The 16,912-nt window shown below is 35.5% G+C and overlaps 3 protein-coding genes across 4 annotated transcripts; all 3 read left to right on the top strand.

Annotated features, from left to right (window-relative positions):
- Positions 1–173: 173 nt before the first annotated feature.
- On the top strand, positions 174–4,782 carry LOC124841538 (mitochondrial fission protein ELM1-like). The gene is made up of 10 exons (XM_047317827.2): positions 174–515; positions 590–801; positions 884–980; positions 2,501–2,650; positions 2,778–2,904; positions 3,537–3,649; positions 3,739–3,802; positions 3,900–3,993; positions 4,175–4,283; positions 4,392–4,782. Exons 1-10 carry the CDS (start codon positions 327–329, stop codon positions 4,491–4,493), a joined length of 1,257 nt encoding a protein of 418 aa, XP_047173783.2. The 5' UTR covers positions 174–326; the 3' UTR covers positions 4,494–4,782.
- A 695-nt stretch (positions 4,783–5,477) lies between these two features.
- Positions 5,478–6,678, top strand: LOC124841539 (casparian strip membrane protein 3). Its single transcript, XM_047317828.2, is given in 4 exon segments — positions 5,478–5,868; positions 6,067–6,190; positions 6,279–6,486; positions 6,489–6,678. Coding segments are annotated over 4 exon segments (672 nt in total). The 5' UTR covers positions 5,478–5,554; the 3' UTR covers positions 6,515–6,678.
- Positions 6,679–11,094: 4,416 nt separating this feature from the next.
- On the top strand, positions 11,095–16,250 carry DCP1 (decapping 1). 2 transcript variants are annotated; one of them, XM_047317826.2, is made up of 8 exons: positions 11,096–11,427; positions 11,506–11,546; positions 11,662–11,711; positions 12,215–12,359; positions 13,514–13,570; positions 14,275–14,401; positions 15,075–15,530; positions 15,693–16,250. In XM_047317826.2, exons 1-8 carry the CDS (start codon positions 11,269–11,271, stop codon positions 15,747–15,749), a joined length of 1,092 nt encoding a protein of 363 aa, XP_047173782.1. In that variant the 5' UTR covers positions 11,096–11,268; the 3' UTR covers positions 15,750–16,250. The 2 variants fall into 2 exon arrangements, with proteins under 2 accessions (XP_087949157.1, XP_047173782.1); XM_088093031.1 differs by having other exon boundaries at positions 11,095–11,546.
- Positions 16,251–16,912: the final 662 nt, after the last annotated feature.

The following is a 16,912-nucleotide window of genomic DNA, read 5'->3' as shown; positions in this document are numbered from 1 at the left end:
GATATAATATCAATTTAACTTTTCGTACCCTATCGATATATATATATATAATATCAATTAATTATAAAATTTAAAATAATTGTTATTAAGCTTAACTGAAGCAGTATAGCAAAGTTGCACTTAGGTAAATCATATTTTTGTATGTTTGAGGAACTAAAATAACAGTCACCTCACAAGAACTGGTGAAAGTGAAAACTGAGAAGTGAGAAGAGAGAAGAGAGATTTGTTTGCAGGAAAATGAAACTTCCTTATTACTTTTTTAATCTCGCGATGTATCATTGATTCATTCAACTCAATTCTTTCCTTCCAACTTCCAAGCCATCAGAATGAAGCCAATACGGCTTCCGGAGCCGCCCAGTCCCACGGCGGCGCGTGGCACTCCGGACATCTTCGAATCCGGCGTCCATACTATTGTCCGCCGCGCCGTCGTCATCAGCAACGGCTTCCCCTCCTCCGAGAATAACAGCATCGGTTTGCTCCGCGCTCTCGGATTCTCCGACAACCATCTCCTATACGTACGCTGTTTATTTTCCGTTACAATCTTCCAACTAACTATTTCTCTCTTTACTGATTCATCTTTTTGTTCCAGCGCGTTACGAGGCCGAAAGGTGGTATCGACGATTGGCTCCAATGGCTTCCCCTCTCTCTCCATCAAAAATTCCATTACCTATTTTCCTTGTTCCGCGCCTTTTCCTCCAAATCTCAGTACCTTCCCATCACTTCGCGCCCTAACGGGTTGTCTTCTATTCTTGAAGCTGATGCGAAACATGTAGTCAATTTGGTTCGCGAAACTTACGAAAAGTGAATTTCTATTCCACTTCTTGTAACTGTAATTTGATGTGTTGGAAGTAATACTGTGATTGATATTTTATTGCTTTTACAGGGAGGGACCGTTATTGGTGGTTGCATCTGGACGAGACACGATTTCTGTTGCGAGTTCCATAAAACGTTTAGCTCCTGACCTTGTTTTTGTTGTTCAGGTCTGCTCTCGCGTTTAATGCTCTGAATGATTTTGTTCTTTGATTTGTTATGTTGGGTTATCAAGAATAACAAGATTGAAAAAAAAACAATTTTATTAAAACGGGGAGGTTTTATGCAGAGTCTATCACATTTTCGATGTATTTTCTAAGTCCACAGCTGTATCTGTATATAGAATCTAAGTTAAGGGAATACCAGAAAAAAACGGTTTAGATAACAAAGTCTTATAAAGGCATGCACTAGATGGCCTGGACATCACTACTAGATGATTTCTAGAACATGGCCTTCTACTCTTTTTTATCAGATGTCTAACCGTTTGACTAAGCTCTCCAAATTGTCGATTGAATGTCATTTAGAGCCAACTATCATAATTCTCCACCTTGACTTCAAATCATGGAAGAGCTCTCAGCATCATCTTCCTTTGGTTGAACTTCAACGTTGGCAAGGACTTTGTAAACAGATGCGGATTCATCTCCAAGACTATCTTCTCGATTTTGACCTTCCCAAACTCAATAACATCTCTCACGAAGTGTAGTCTAATGTGTGTGTATTTCATCCTTTTGTGGTAGATATGATGATCAACTAGATGTATGGTACTTTGACTATCACAATGAATAGTCACATAGTTCTATACAACTCCCTGCTCTCCAATCATCCCTTTCAAGCACTATGTCTCCTTCACCCCCTTTGTGGGTGCAATATACTGTGTTTGAGTAGTAGCTAGTTAAAGCCACCATTGATTGGAAACTGGATTTCTAGCATACCGCAGTTCCAAATAATGTAAAAACATATCCAAAAAGTGATTTACTAGTATCAACATTCCTTGAGTAATCAAGGTCTACAAACCCCTTTATAGCATCTTTGCTATGCTTAGATTGTTTATACACTATACCAGACGATATTGTTCCATTCAAATATCTCAAGACCCACTTCAAAGCCTCCCAATGAGCATGTCCATCATCTGCCATGAACCTGCTAACCACACTAATAGCATGCGCCAGATCTGGTCTCCTACAAACCATCCCAAACATTATGCTCCTTACTCTATTAACATATGGAGTAGTCTTTATCTTTCTCCTTTCTTTCTCTGTATTAGGAGCTTGGGTAACCAAGAGCCTTGTGTTGTGTGGTATCTAAAAGGTGTTTTCACATGTTTAAATTCATGCATCGTAAACCTCTCAACCATCTTCTGCATGTATCCTTCCAAGATAAGACACAATTATTTTTTTCTTTATTTTCTTTGCATGTTACTATTTGTTTTAGTGTCTTTCCAATCTTTTTGGGCAAATACTTTTAAGATACTAAGCTGAGCCAGGTGTTTTTTATTCTTTTTTATCCAATGAAAATAAGTAATATGTGCTTCTTCCTAAGAATACTCGATTATCCATGTATTAATAGTCTCAATTTTCATTGTAAGCGGTGTAGTCATTCGTTGCACTTCTACGTTTCTGGTGGTGCTTATTGCTTCGATTAAGTATTGTTTGATTTGTAACCTCGAGTGTTTCTTTTTCCTTCTGGACAGATACAACATCCAAGGTCTCATTTGAACAGGTTTGACATGGTGATTACACCTCATCATGATTATTATCCTCTGACTCCAGAAGGACAGAACCAGGTTCCTAGGTTTCTTAGAAGCTGGATAACTCCACGCGAGCCCCCAGATAGTCATGTGGTATGTGTAATGTGCGGCATATGTTGTGCTGCTATTAGATTTTACTACACTAGAGAAAATGCGATTTTTACTCTGACGTTAGCTACTGTCCATTGCTGAGGATTGTATATGTGATAATTTACATTAGGTTCTGACATTGGGAGCCTTACATCGAATAGATTTTGCTTCACTTCGCAGTGCTGCCATTACATGGCAAGATGTGTTTGCTCATGTTCCAAGGCCATTGCTCGTGGTCAACATTGGAGGACCAACAAGTAATTCCCTATTATACTTGTCCTAGTCATGCGCGGTTATTCCTTGCAGTTTTCCTGTGGTTAAATACCAATATGTTTATGTCATTGTTTGTGAAATGCTGGGCTGCGTTATAATTTTAATGTTAGTGAAAAAGGACTACAAGTATACCTCGAGGAAAAATGGAAAATTTTTAGAATCCAATTGCAAGGTGTGGGACTTAAATCTCCCATTAGAAATGTGGGATTCTATGAAGGGTTTATATAAGGCCTTGGGCTCTCCAACTAACAACGTCTAATTTTTGCTGTGTGTTTCATCCAAAGTTCTTATAAAAAATCCTAGAAAATCAGGGGATTCTGCAGAGGGAAGACAGAGTACATCACTAGAAACCATATGGGGGCTTTGGAAACAGTGGATGACATTGAAATATACATTTTACTGTACTGTAGTAATTGTCTAAAAATGACTAAACTTTTTGTAGAGTACCGGCTCTGAGTCAGAATTTCTGTACTCGTTATTTTCTTTTAACAATAAGCTTTCTCATGAATTTAATAATTAGAAATGTTAGTGATCATGCGTGGGGGAAGTTGAATAAAAGTTTGAAGTTGTTAAGAATTTCAAGGGTTTACATACCTAATTTTGGCTATATATACAGAAAATTGTCCATATGGCGTCGATCTTGCAAAGCAGTTAGTAACATCTCTGCTCAGTGTTCTTGGTAGTTGTGGGAGTGTAAGAATATCCTTTTCAGAGAGAACTCCACAAAAGGTATACCATGAAGTTTCTTATGCAGATATCCTTGAGCAAATGTTTTCGTCTCTGACACGTTTGGTTTCCTTTTTTTGTCTTTTAAACAGGTGTCCAATATTATAGTGAAAGAACTTGGAAATAATCCAAAAGTTTATGTTTGGGATGGGCAAGGTAAATATTTATTGAGGTTTAGATTGCTAACTCAGATTCTTTTAAAAATCTTAAGAGATAAAATGCGGTTAATCCCTGTCACTAACACAAATTTCAGAACCAAACCCGCATATGGGGCATCTGGCTTGGGCGGACGCATTTGTTGTCACTGCAGATTCAGTTAGCATGATAAGTGAAGCTTGCAGTACTGGGTATGTCTGTCAAAAGTATCTCTATGATAGATTTTCCCCACTTTGACCTCTAAATGAGTTTACTGAATTCATTTTTTATAGAGTTCACTGGTGTCTATTTGTAGTTTATTCTTCCAGATTGATACTTGTATTTTCATTTCTGCTATTTGTTTTTAATAAATCAGTTTTGTTTCTCCCACAGGAAGCCTGTGTATATTATGGGAGCTGAGCGTTGCAAATGGAAATTCACAGAATTCCATAAATCATTGAGAGAACGAGGAGTTGTTAGGGCTTTTACAGGGTCCGAGGACGTAAGTTGGAGTTCTACTTATTCATGAAGTGCAAAGATTAATATGAGTTTTACATATTGTATGGTTAAGTATCCATGTTTTAATCGGTATATATTCTCTTAAATTCAGATATCAGAAAATTGGAGTTATCCACCTCTTGAAGACACAGCGGATGCAGCTAAACGGGTTCATGAAGCGCTTGCTGCCCGAGGATGGAAACTGAAGATATAGAACACAATTCATAGTTCACATAGTACTTGATTCTTTTTCGTAAAGGCGGTAACCATTTGTTGTTTGGAAGATAATTTCCAAAATATCATGGTTCTCTGATAGCACGAATATAAAATACCAATTTTGGTGTTCGTCATTCTTTCCACCACAGCAATTTTTAAGGATGTAATGTAATATAAGGTTTTACGATCGCAGCTTGTAAACTGGGAGAAAACTTTGACACTTTTATGGTGATTGACACATTTTAATAAATGAGGTGAATAAAAAATTTATTTGTGCTGTTAACAAATTGTACCCTTTATTCTTCCATTTGTTATCTGGTCGTTTTAGTTTCGAGACGTGGGTTAACTGATAACATATGGTGCAATTTAATGAACTGACATTACCAATAGCTGAGATTTTTTTTTTGAATAAATGTAATGCTAAAACTTATGTAGTCTTTCACACGCAAATGTTATAAATTTATGATAGTTTTAAGAATGAACTATATTAGCTATTAGGCGTAGATGGGAAGTATAACTAACGACTGAATAGTTTTATGTATGACCAAAAACCAAGAATCAAATTGCGAGCCAAACCACACCACTTAATTCGTGCTTGATTTATGATATTATTTTTTGCTTGAATCATTCCTTGCAGTATTGTGTTTCGTCTGTATTGGACTACTTGTCATCACCTGCACAAATTTGGGATATACGATATACAAATGAATAAATAAATAAAACTTGAGGTTATTTATTTATTGGTCTTGGCATTCGTTAGTTTGGTTGGCGGTTTTGTCACATTCGTATAGGAACGTTACAGAATCAAGGAAAAATGCTTTTGGTACGATGTGGAGCAAGTAAGTTCTGAACAACTCCTTCATTACACCTTACAGAATTAGACTTGACAAAGCAACATAGAGCATCTTCACTAACCAACTCCGTTAATTGAATGTCTCAACTTTCTTTTATGCATCTTCTATATATATATGTATACACAAGTAACAGCTTCCACATTACATAAAAAAAAAAATCTCCTTCTCCAGACCTTTGAAAAGAGTTCCTTCCATATCCATTGTGATGGACTCAAAGAAAGAGGATGCAGCTTCTGCACCTACGAGCCCAGAATCTAGGAGGACCAGGAGCAATGGCAAAGGGAAAACCATTGCTGAGGCTGCTCCCCCTTCTGTAACTGTAGTTTCCACAAAAGCTATCCCATCCCCAAGGGGGAGATGGAGAAAGGGTGCCGCAATCCTGGATTTCATCCTTAGGCTCGGAGCCATTAGTTCTGCTATAGGTGCTGCTGCCGTCATGGGGAACAATGAACAGCTACTTCCATTCTTCACCCAGTTCTTTCAGTTTCATGTTCAATGGGATGATTTTCCAATGTTTCAGTAAGTTTTTGTTCCATAACAAAGATTGGGTCCAATTTTAAATGTCACAAAACATTTTCTCTTCATCAGTGCTAGTGCAAATGCTATGTCACTATATGTATACCTCTTTTGGCACACAAACATACACACCAAAAGGAGATCACAAATCGTTACACTAATTAGATGCAAATACCATCCTTTTATTTTGGTGGCATGCAGGTTTTTTGTATTTGCAAATGGAGCAGCAGCTGTATTCCTCATCCTCTCATTGCCATTTTCAATTGTCTGCATGGTTCGGCCTTTTGTAGTAGGGCCAAGGCTTCTACTAGTGATCATAGACATAGTAAGTCTGAATTAAGATAATGCATTGACCAACATGTTTTGTTCTAACAATCATCTCACTCACTCAATAATACTTAAAACTGTTGCAGTTTACAATGGCTTTGGTCATGGCAGCTGCTTCGGCTGCTGCAGCTGTTGTGTACTTAGCGCACAATGGGAGCCAAGATGCCAATTGGATCGCCATTTGTCAACAGTACACTGACTTCTGTAAGGTCACTAGTGAAGCTGTGGTGGCTTCTTTCGTTGCTGCGGTTTTCTTAATTTTCTTGATCGTGCTCTCCTCTGTGGCTCTCAAAAGGCGTTGAAAAGAGAATTTGGATGGTAATGGTGGAGCTTCATAGAAGCTTCTATTGTATTTGTATAATATTATTGTAAAGTTGCAAGAGTTTGAGGTGTAAGTGATGTGTGTCTGTGTTACATTAAAGTGAAAAATCATGTTCAAGTTTGTCTGTAATTCAAATTCCACGTTGCAAATCTGAGACCAAGGTTAAAAAGTCCTCCTTCTCAACTCAAGCTTTAATTTTTGACCTTACAATTAAAAACCAATGATATTTTTTCTTATATTTATTCGTTTAAGATCATAATAAATTTAACTTGTCAGTTTTTTCTTTCTTGCATTAAATAATTACATGTCGAGTTCATTACTTTCCTAAGAAATAAAACTTAGATATCGTATGAATAATTAATATATTTGTAGAGATAATTATAAATTTTAATATTTTTACCATAAAGACATACATATAATAACAATAATAATAAAAACGTAACTTTATTGAATATTACATACTTTAAAGAAGAATAAATTTTAATAAGAGGTTATTTCATTGCTAATAAAAAAATATATTCAGTTTATCACACAAAACTTATTAAATGTTTAAAACTGATTAAAAAAAAATGACATTTTGTCTTATATTTATTCATTTAAGATCGTCACAAATTTAACTTGTCATTTTTTTCTTATATTAAATAATTACATATTGAGTTTATTATATTCTTAAGACCTAAAGCTTAAAAAACATATGAATAATTGATATATTTATATTTTAACATGGAGTAGGCTCTGATACTACTTGTAACGCTCCGGCAACTTATAGGGAATATTGACTGTCCCCACACATCATCACGAGGTTTTTCAATGTGCTTTGTCTTCGCTCGTACACTTTCTGAGAAAACTTTCCAGAATGTCACTCATCCCTAAATTACTTCAGGCTAAATGCATTTGGTGATATGAGTAGCCAAATCAATCCCTTTAAGTTATCCTTCAACTCTATAGTCTCATACCTATACAGTCTCTAGATCCCTCTCATTTCGGTGTATGTTCGATTCATCCATGTGTCTCTTCCACTGGAAGTCTGTCAAAAGCCGCTCCTTGTCAGTGCCCCTGCACTTCGTGCCTTTTGCACCGGCGATCACTTCCCGTCCTCGTCAGTGCCCGGGTGTCACAATATACATATATAATAATAATAACAATAAAAACAAAGTAACGTTGTTGAAGGTTACATATTTTAAAGAAGAATACATTTTAATAATATATATTTCTTGTATGAAACTTTTCTGCGTCTATTAATTTGACATATGGTATTAAATTAAAATTTTGAAAATAGGTTGAAATTGAAATTGATTAATATTAGAGCATTTTTTAATTTCAGTTTTCTTTAGAAATATATCCTATGATTTGAAATTGAATTAAAACCTTAATAAAAATAAATAAATATAAGAAACGAAATACTTAATATAAGAATCATAATGTAATTTAATAAGAATTATAATAACTCAATTATCCGAAGACACTTTTATTTTAATTTTTTATAATAAGGTGAAAGTGTGTTCCTATAAAATTTGAAAAATACTAATTATATTTATAGATTTATATTTCTATTAAAATAATATTTACCTGAGAGATATAATAATATAATAAATAAATAACTGAATTATAAATAATAATTAATATATCATATTATCAAGATTTAATCAGACAATGTGAATATATTTTTATAGGTTTAAAGAATCTTATAAATATAAACAAGTTTCATTTCTGTAAATAATTAAATTTAGAGAAAGTTTAGAAGAATTAATCATATAAGCTATTTTTAGTTTATTTCATGTAAATTTCTTGGTATGGCTTGAAATTTATTTTTTAGTTTATTTCTATAAATTTTGTAGTCTGATATCTGACATAAATCCCAAAGTAATTATGAATCATTAAATAAACATCTAATTTAGTTAGTTATCTCAACATACTCATACTATAACACAAAAAGAATGTGAATAAACGGAATAAGAAACATCAATCCATACTCTTAGTATTAAATAAAAATATAAAGACTTAATAAACTATTATTAAACTAAAATATCAATTTAAAAAATGAGAAATATATGTATAGTTGTAGAAAAAAATAAAAAATTGTATTCTCAAAAAAAGTAATTTCTCTAGTAAAATAGAGAAAATATTAGGTTTAATGTCTTCGGAGGTCCCTATTTCTCTGGATTTGTATCAATTGGGTTCCCGTCTTTTGAAAGACTTCAATTGGGTTCCTTTTTTACGTAAAATTGAATATAAAACTTCTGTCGTTTAATTCTATGGATGACGTTAAAAATGTTGTCTGGTAACTAGGTGATGTGACATCTCATAAGCACGTGGCAAATAGATGGACTTAAATGATTTTTTAATTAAAAAAAAAAGTTTAAAAAAGTCCCTGCCACATCACCACCTTGACACGTCATCATCACCATCTCCAAACAAACCCTAATTTCTTTCCAAGAAACCTTAGCCGCCGCACCATCCAACGCCGTCATCGTCATCCACTAGCAGCCGTCCTCTCCAACGCATCACGCGCCACCACCAAACCGTTTTCTTCCTTCTATTGCACCTCCATCATCGTCGTGCTAGCAGCACTGTCGTCCAATCTCCACCACAGAATCGTCAACCATACGCCGTCGCTGCAGATCGCGAATCGCCACTTTCCCGCTGCTTGCCCCCACCTGCAACCACAATCAGACCTGCAAGCAAACCAGAAATCAATAACCTTCAAGCGTTGTCGCCGCCGTCGCACCATCTACAGCGACGAGATCATCTTCTTCACCATCAATAACCAAAAAACCACAAACAGATGTGGAGAAAACCAAGATCCGACCACACCCTAAATGTTGCCGTTGTAGATTGCGAATGTCTTCTTCCACCTCGCGCAACTCCAATCGTGAGAATCGCCTGCAGATTAACCCAAGAGCAACCCACATATCTTCATCTTCTCCATTGGCGCACCATAAATGAAACTTGTGAGTTCTTTCGTTCTCCATTACTTGCAAATCAAATGCAGAAACAATGTATCAAATCACAAGGTCAACTTCCTTCATGCCAGAATCTCAATGACGATCCTTCATCCTTCCTTGAAAGCAGCTCATGGCACAGGCACAAAATTCCGTTCATGACGGCGCACAAAGCATCCCCTTTCCCTCCAATCTAAAACCCTAATTTTGGGTGGGGAAGGGGCTGACACGTGGCAAGGCCTCATTGGCAACGTCCATCTGGTCATTATGTGGACCTCTTTATATGCCACGTGTATTTGCACCATCACCATCTTCAAATAAAGTATTTTCTACGGTTGCACCATGAATAGCGCATAGTAGTGCAGCGCCCAATACACCAGCAACTCCCATCATATGAAATGGGTTTAATGTCCAATTATGAAATCCTTGGAAAAAGAGGATGAATCGAAATATAGCTGCTACACCAAAACTAGGAGCAAAGAACCAACCAGACTGACCCAGTGGATAAATAAGGAATACAGAAACAAAAACAGCAATTGGACCTGAGAATGCGATTGCATTATAAGGTCGCAATTGAACAGATCGAGCAAGTTCAAATTGACGTAACATGAAACCTATTAATCCGAAAGCACCGTGGAGAGCAACAAAAGTCCACAGACCACCTAACTGACACCAACGGGTAAAATCTCCCTGTGCTTCAGGACCCCACAGTAACAACAAAGAGTGTGCTAAACTATTAGCGGGAGTGGAAACTGCAGCGGTTAAGAAGTTGCAGCCTTCTAAATAAGAACTTGCCAAGCCGTGAGTATACCATGAAGTTACAAAGGTCGTACCTGTAGACCACAACATTTTTAACGCCGTCCACAGAATTTAACGGCAGAGGTTTTATTAATTCAATTTTACATAAAAAGGATCCAAATTGAGCTCTTTCAAAATACGGGAACCCAATCGATATAAATCAGTAGATACAGAAACCTCCAAAGACATTAAACCAAAATATTATTATGGAAAGAAATAATTAATAAGCGTTTTAAGAATACTCCCAGAGGATTCCTCCGCGTCATATATTTTTATCACGTATTTTTATTTATTTAGAAAATTGATTTTCTGATATTTTACATCTTTCTACTATAGTATAAATATATAATGTTATACAATAGGAGGTTTGTATTTTCTATGTCCTTCCAAATTTATATTTTAAATAAAATGCTTTTTAAATTAAAATAATCATTTTATTAAATTTGTTGTTTCTTTAAATTTAATCACTTTTTTAATTTAATATTTTTTAAATGTAACTATTTTTTTAATGATAATACTATTTATAAAATGATTAAAAATTATTCACGATAAAATTATAAAAATTATTTATATTTTATAATTATAATAATAAAATTTATCATCATAAAAAAATTAAACAGATTTTCGCTGATATATTATAATATAAATAAGTTCAAAATTATTTATTTCTCGCGAATTCCATTATAGTATTTAAACTGTTTAAACTGAATTATTCTAGATTTTAATTTTATATATTAACGGATGATTTAAAAAAAAAACTGAAATAATTATATCAGAAGATTTTTTTTTATCTCTTCTGAAATTTATATAAGAAACTAAAATTCATGCGTATGGATTAGTTAGAAGGTTTATTTTGTCATTTAGCAAGGATTTTCTTTGGGAAGAAGCTGAGTCTGATCGACTCAACCTCAACCTTCTTCTCCTGCGTTGTGTTGTGCTCTCTCTCACGGTTTCAGAGACGCAGAGACTCTAACCCCAAATTTCTAGGGTTTGGTACAGACACAACAACCGAAAATGTCTCAGAATGGGAAGCTGATGCCGAATCTAGACCAGCACAGCACCAAGCTTCTCAATCTTACTGTTCTCCAACGAATCGACCCCTTCGTTGAAGAAATTCTCATCACCGCAGCACATGTCACCTTCTACGAGTTCAACATCGACCTCAGCCAATGGGTTCGTTCGCTCTCTCTGTCTCTTTTCCCTTCATTTTTACTTTTTAATTCCGTTCTCATCGCTCTGATTGCTTTGCAGAGTCGCAAGGACGTTGAAGGATCTCTCTTCGTTGTCAAGAGGTTTGTTTACTGTTCCTCCTTTCAGTATTCTTGATATCTCGCGATTCATCGCTTCGACGATCCAGGTGTTTGGATTCGAGTTTTATCTCGTGTTTATGGCTTTGTTTAATTTCAGGAACACACAACCTCGATTTCAGTTTATTGTGATGAACCGTCGCAATACTGGTTAGTGACTCAATCTGCCTTTGTTTGTTGTCATTTTGTTTAAAAAAAAAACGGGAAAACAAATGGTGTTTTTGGAAGCTGGCGTATTGTGCAATTGATCTTTGTTCGTAATATGAATCTATGACAGTTGATTGTACCGTTTTTTCGTTTGGTTTTGAAATTATGTATTAAGTGCTACTTATTTTTTTCCTCTGTATTTCATCAAGGCAATATAATAATAACATGGTTCCAGTATGTGGGTGTGGTTTTAACCTTAAAATTATAATTGGGGCTGTGGTATTAGCTATCGATAGACATTGCGCACATCAACTTGCACTCAATCTTGTGAGTATTGCGAATTAGTAATTGTGTGAACTGTAAATATCTTTTAATCTGTTTTTAAGGATGGGAAAATATGGTATAGATACTGTGTTGACTGTTGATACTAGACTTTGTGGTAGAGAACTGCCTAATGTCATTGCATGTAACTTGCATTTCGCCCTTTTCCATGATGGCATAAGCAGAGAATTTAGTGGAGAATCTCTTGGGGGATTTCGAGTATGAAGTTCAGGTGCCATATCTACTCTATAGAAACGCTGCTCAAGAAGTGAATGGTATCTGGTTCTATAATTCCCGTGAATGTGAAGAGGTTGCTAATCTTTTTAGCAGGTATTGGTCTTAGTATGTATATAATTATGAAATTGCTATTTCTCCTGTGATTTTTTTTCATGATGTTAAATTGTCAAATTTTGTCATCTTTAGTGATTCTGATCAATCCAGGGAGTATTTTGCATGTTTGGATTATTTCATTTTGTGATAAAAAAGCATAGTCTTTACGAGAGATTTTGAAAGAGGAAAAGAGAATTTTTCTTTTCCCCAATAGATTGAGCAAATTCTTCATACTTGTGTATTGCTTCTAAACTTGATAGAATGTAAAGTTTGGTTGATTTGGGAGAACACTCGGTAAAGAGGAGAAAAAAAGAACACACTAGGCTGAAACTTATGACACTGATCTACCTGTCTAAACTACACAACGGAGTCCATTTTATATAAAATATATTCCAATTAATGCAAATAATTATTGGAGATTTTAATCATATATACATGATATGATATGCCAAAATCCTAGTTAATTGAGGAAACTAATCATAAAATTTAAAAGAATAACAAAGCCTACGAGATCATCTAGGATACTCTAAATATTCTAAGCTACGTAGTATCATTAGAAAATTCTCATATTTGTGGGTATTAGGTATGTAATTGGTCAACTCTCCCCATGCCAGTTCCTAATGAATCATTAATTTAACGCAGGGGTTCCTAACCAAAATGTGATGTTTTTTATGACAGTCAAAGTTCAATTTTTCTTGCATCCGTTGAATCCTTGAAAGAATCCTGAAACTAGTTAATGATATTGCAGATAACATATAAGCTACGTGCAATAATTAGCTTTAGTTCTGTCTTTTCCGTTGCTTGTCCTTTCTTTTGCACATTACCATGAATTTTAGTTGTACTTGACTATATATAGTCTTTTGACATTTTCCTATGTACTTAGACTTTTGGAATATGATGTCACTTCCTAAAAGTAGTAAAACTTTGATTAAACAATAATACTGGTACTCTATCATGCAGATGGTTTTCATCATAAAAACTGCAATAAAATTTTCAAAATATTGGACATATACAAAGAACAGGAAAACAAAGATTTAACTAGCAGCTCCATCCAGTGGTTTTAGTTGCTGATGTTTAGCACAGAGACCTAGATTGGTTGGAATTTGTAAAATTCATGTCTCCATATGATTCATATATATTTGCATAATTTTCAGGATCCTTAATGCATATGCCAAGGTTCCACCAAAGTCAAAGGTTTCTTCTACAAAGAGGTAATAATGTGCTCCCAACTGTTTAAGTGATTCTGCCTGCTCCCCCATGATTTTTTTTTTTTAAATTCTAGTTCATTTGTCTTTTTTGAAAGTGTAATCATATCCACGTTCCTTTCGAATTCAATGGATTTGAAGTGATCTAGATGGATATGTTTTACCTCGAGCATTTTGTTGCATGTCATTTGGTAGCCCATGGAAGATGAAACACATGAGATAGTGACAAGAAAGAGCATGCGACATAAATTCACTCAGTACCACATAATAATGAATGGATTATGATTAGCATACGTGTAGTTTACATTTGATAAATAATGACTGCAACTTACACATAGTCACATTATCATATAATTGTATACATTGCTATTGCTCAGGATTATGTTTTTGCCTGTAGTCTGGTGCACTAGCCATGCCTGTTTCAAGGGCATTTGCATTGATCCTGCCTTTGATGTAGACATACTGGGCAGCATTGTTGCTTTCTCAGTTTCATTCGTTTCTATTTTTATGCTTTTGAGAAATTTTTTACCTTCATTGTACTGCAGTCATTTTCTGGAAAAAGGAAATTTTTATTGTGTGACCAATAGGTGATTACTATCTTGTTGACAGTTTTAGCTTGCACTCTGTAGACATTACTCATTATCCATATATTTTTGCACGCAGTATACTTTGAATCTGAGTAAATGAGGTTATGCTTTTACTTGTTGCAGTGAGTTTGAGGAGCTAGAAGCAGTACCAACTATGGCAGTTATGGATGGTCCTCTTGAACCACCATCATCAACTGCTTCCAATGTGGTTGATGTTCCTGATGATCCATCCTTTGTAAATTTCTTCAGTGTATGTGCCACTGGTAGCAATGTTATTTGTTTCTAATACATGTTATTCTGATCTCTCAATCCATTCTAAGCTTTCTTGACAAGTAAATGTGACTACATTTGTTCAGTGGAGGTGGATAATTTCATGCGTGCCTAGCGTGATTTTGTCCTTTGGTTTGTTCATCTTTTTTAGTCATTTATTATATTGATATATAACAGTTTCAGCTGTATCCTAACAGTCTTTTCCTGCTAATTTCTGTTGGAAAACAAAGGGGTTCCATTGACTTAAAATTATACAACTTTGGCTTATTCCATCTATAGTTTTGAATTCTTCTTTCACTACATGGTTCAATTTTAGTATCTCAGGTGTTACAAGATATCCAGTTTTACATTTATCTTTTGAAAGCTGCTCAATTGACAAAAGGGAAGAGTAGCCCCTGCAAACTAACTGTGAAATCCTGAGCGATTCTCAACTTTTCGTTGTTTTCTTTGCTACACTATTATAGACAATTAGATCGTCATTTAGCTTTCAAATTTTCAGCATATTCCTTGCTGAACTGTAACGTTGGTGCTTCACTTATGATTATTTACTTATTCAAATTGATATTGCAAAGATTGTTTGATACGATAAGTTCAATATTTGTAAATGAGATTTGATGATGAGAATGGTTTTTCCTGACACATTATTATTGCAGGCAGCCATGGCTATTGGGAATACTTCAAATGTTCCAGTTACTGGCCAGCCTTATCAGTCCTCTGCTACAATTTCTTCATCTTCAGTGCAAACTCATGCTGCTACACCCACTGTGCCAACCTTACAGATACCCCCGCTTTCAGCATCTACTCCTCCAATTCCCCATCATGATGTTTCTGAATCCATCGGCAGTAATCGAACCACAAAACTTGTGAAGCCTTCTTTTTTCGTCCCTCCCCCTTCTTCAGCAATGATGATACCCCCGGCATCTTCATCCACACCTACTGCCCCTCCACTTCATCCTGCTGTTAATGTACAACGTCCATATGGTGCTCCACTGCTACAGCCATTTCCACCACCAAATCCACCACCATCACTTGCTCCTGCTCCCTCTCCAAACTACAGTCCAGTTATTTCTAGAGAAAAGGTTCGAGATGCTCTTCTGGTGCTGGTTCAGGTTAGTCTACTTGTTTGGTGCTTGTGTGATATTCTGTGTAGGGATTACAGTGATCTTAAATGGCTGTAAGGAAGTGGATAATTTTGTATGATCCAGTCATTCTATCTCCTACCAAGGCAAAATATTATTATACTAATTTTTTGTTGTTTTTGGCTGTGGTAGGACAATCAATTCATTGATATGGTCTATAGAGCGCTGCTGAATGCTCATCAATCATGACTTTCAAGAGGTTTTAAATTAGCATCTCATTGGATGAATTGTTCTTTTTTGGGCTGAATTACATTTGCTATAATTTTTAGGCCAGGCTATATTATGTCCTGAACATTGAAATGTTTCAGTCATTTTCAATTTGTAAAATTGGTTGTGCTTTGTGGTTACCATTTTGGTCTAGATAGTTTCCTATGTCACAGTTTTTTAGAGAAGGCGTTGCAATTTAACTGGCATATCAATTGTAGTGGCGTGACGTGACAGGAAATGATGGGGTCCAGATGAATGGTTAGCAATTCGGAACTGATTTCGCAAATTATGTTGATAGATTGAAACAAATCACCAAATTGTGTAGGGGGTGCATAGGTTGTTATTGAGCCTTGTTTATTGTGTATTTTATAAATTGTTATATTGAGAAAACTTTGTATAGCAACCACCATTGGTCAGTGTTTCAAAGAAAATGGACTGCTGCATAATGCAAGTATATATAATCAGCCCAATTTTTTTGATGGATGACGAGACTAGCTCAGAACCATTCTTCTGATGACAAATCAGCTCCTTTCTCCTCACCGTATTATAATATTTGGCGGTAACCAACCAGCCGGTAGTGGTAGACCCGCGTCAAAATGAATACTGACTGATCACTTCTTTTAGGTAGAAAATTAAATCCAACCTTAAGCATTTTTTTTAATACAATGCTGCGAGCACATTTGCATTTGAAATTCGATTTTGTAGGCAGGGCCATACGGTGCAACACGTTTTAATCCATGTTTCCTTGAAATACGAGTTTTAAATCTTCATCGTCAATGAAGATCCCAAACATTGCTGGAAAAAGCCGTGGTGAAGAAGGGGCACATTCGGTTCGTTAGAGTTCACACAAACATAGCTCGCAAATGGGTTCAAGGGCTATCAGAAAGTCAATGAAATTGTGGATAGAATGCTACTGATGATACAACTCGAGGTCCAAATTTTGTAGCTGGAATCGCAAACCCATCATGATCCACCACGCAAACAAATCTTGAAAGTCCTCCTCACCTATGCCAATTCTTGTTTTCTAAAAAATTATTATTAATAAAAACGAACTCACCAACAGAATTGGCCTGCAAAACACAACTTCTGGGTTGTACTCCTTTGAATTAAGGTGTGTAATTTTTGTGATAAATTTTATTTTTACA

This window comes from Vigna umbellata, chromosome 6 (genome assembly GCF_029865625.1).
Source record: "Vigna umbellata cultivar VRB3 chromosome 6, Vumbellata_1.0, whole genome shotgun sequence".
Taxonomy (NCBI): Eukaryota; Viridiplantae; Streptophyta; class Magnoliopsida; order Fabales; family Fabaceae; genus Vigna; species Vigna umbellata.
This window is presented reverse-complemented; position numbering and strand designations above follow the sequence as displayed.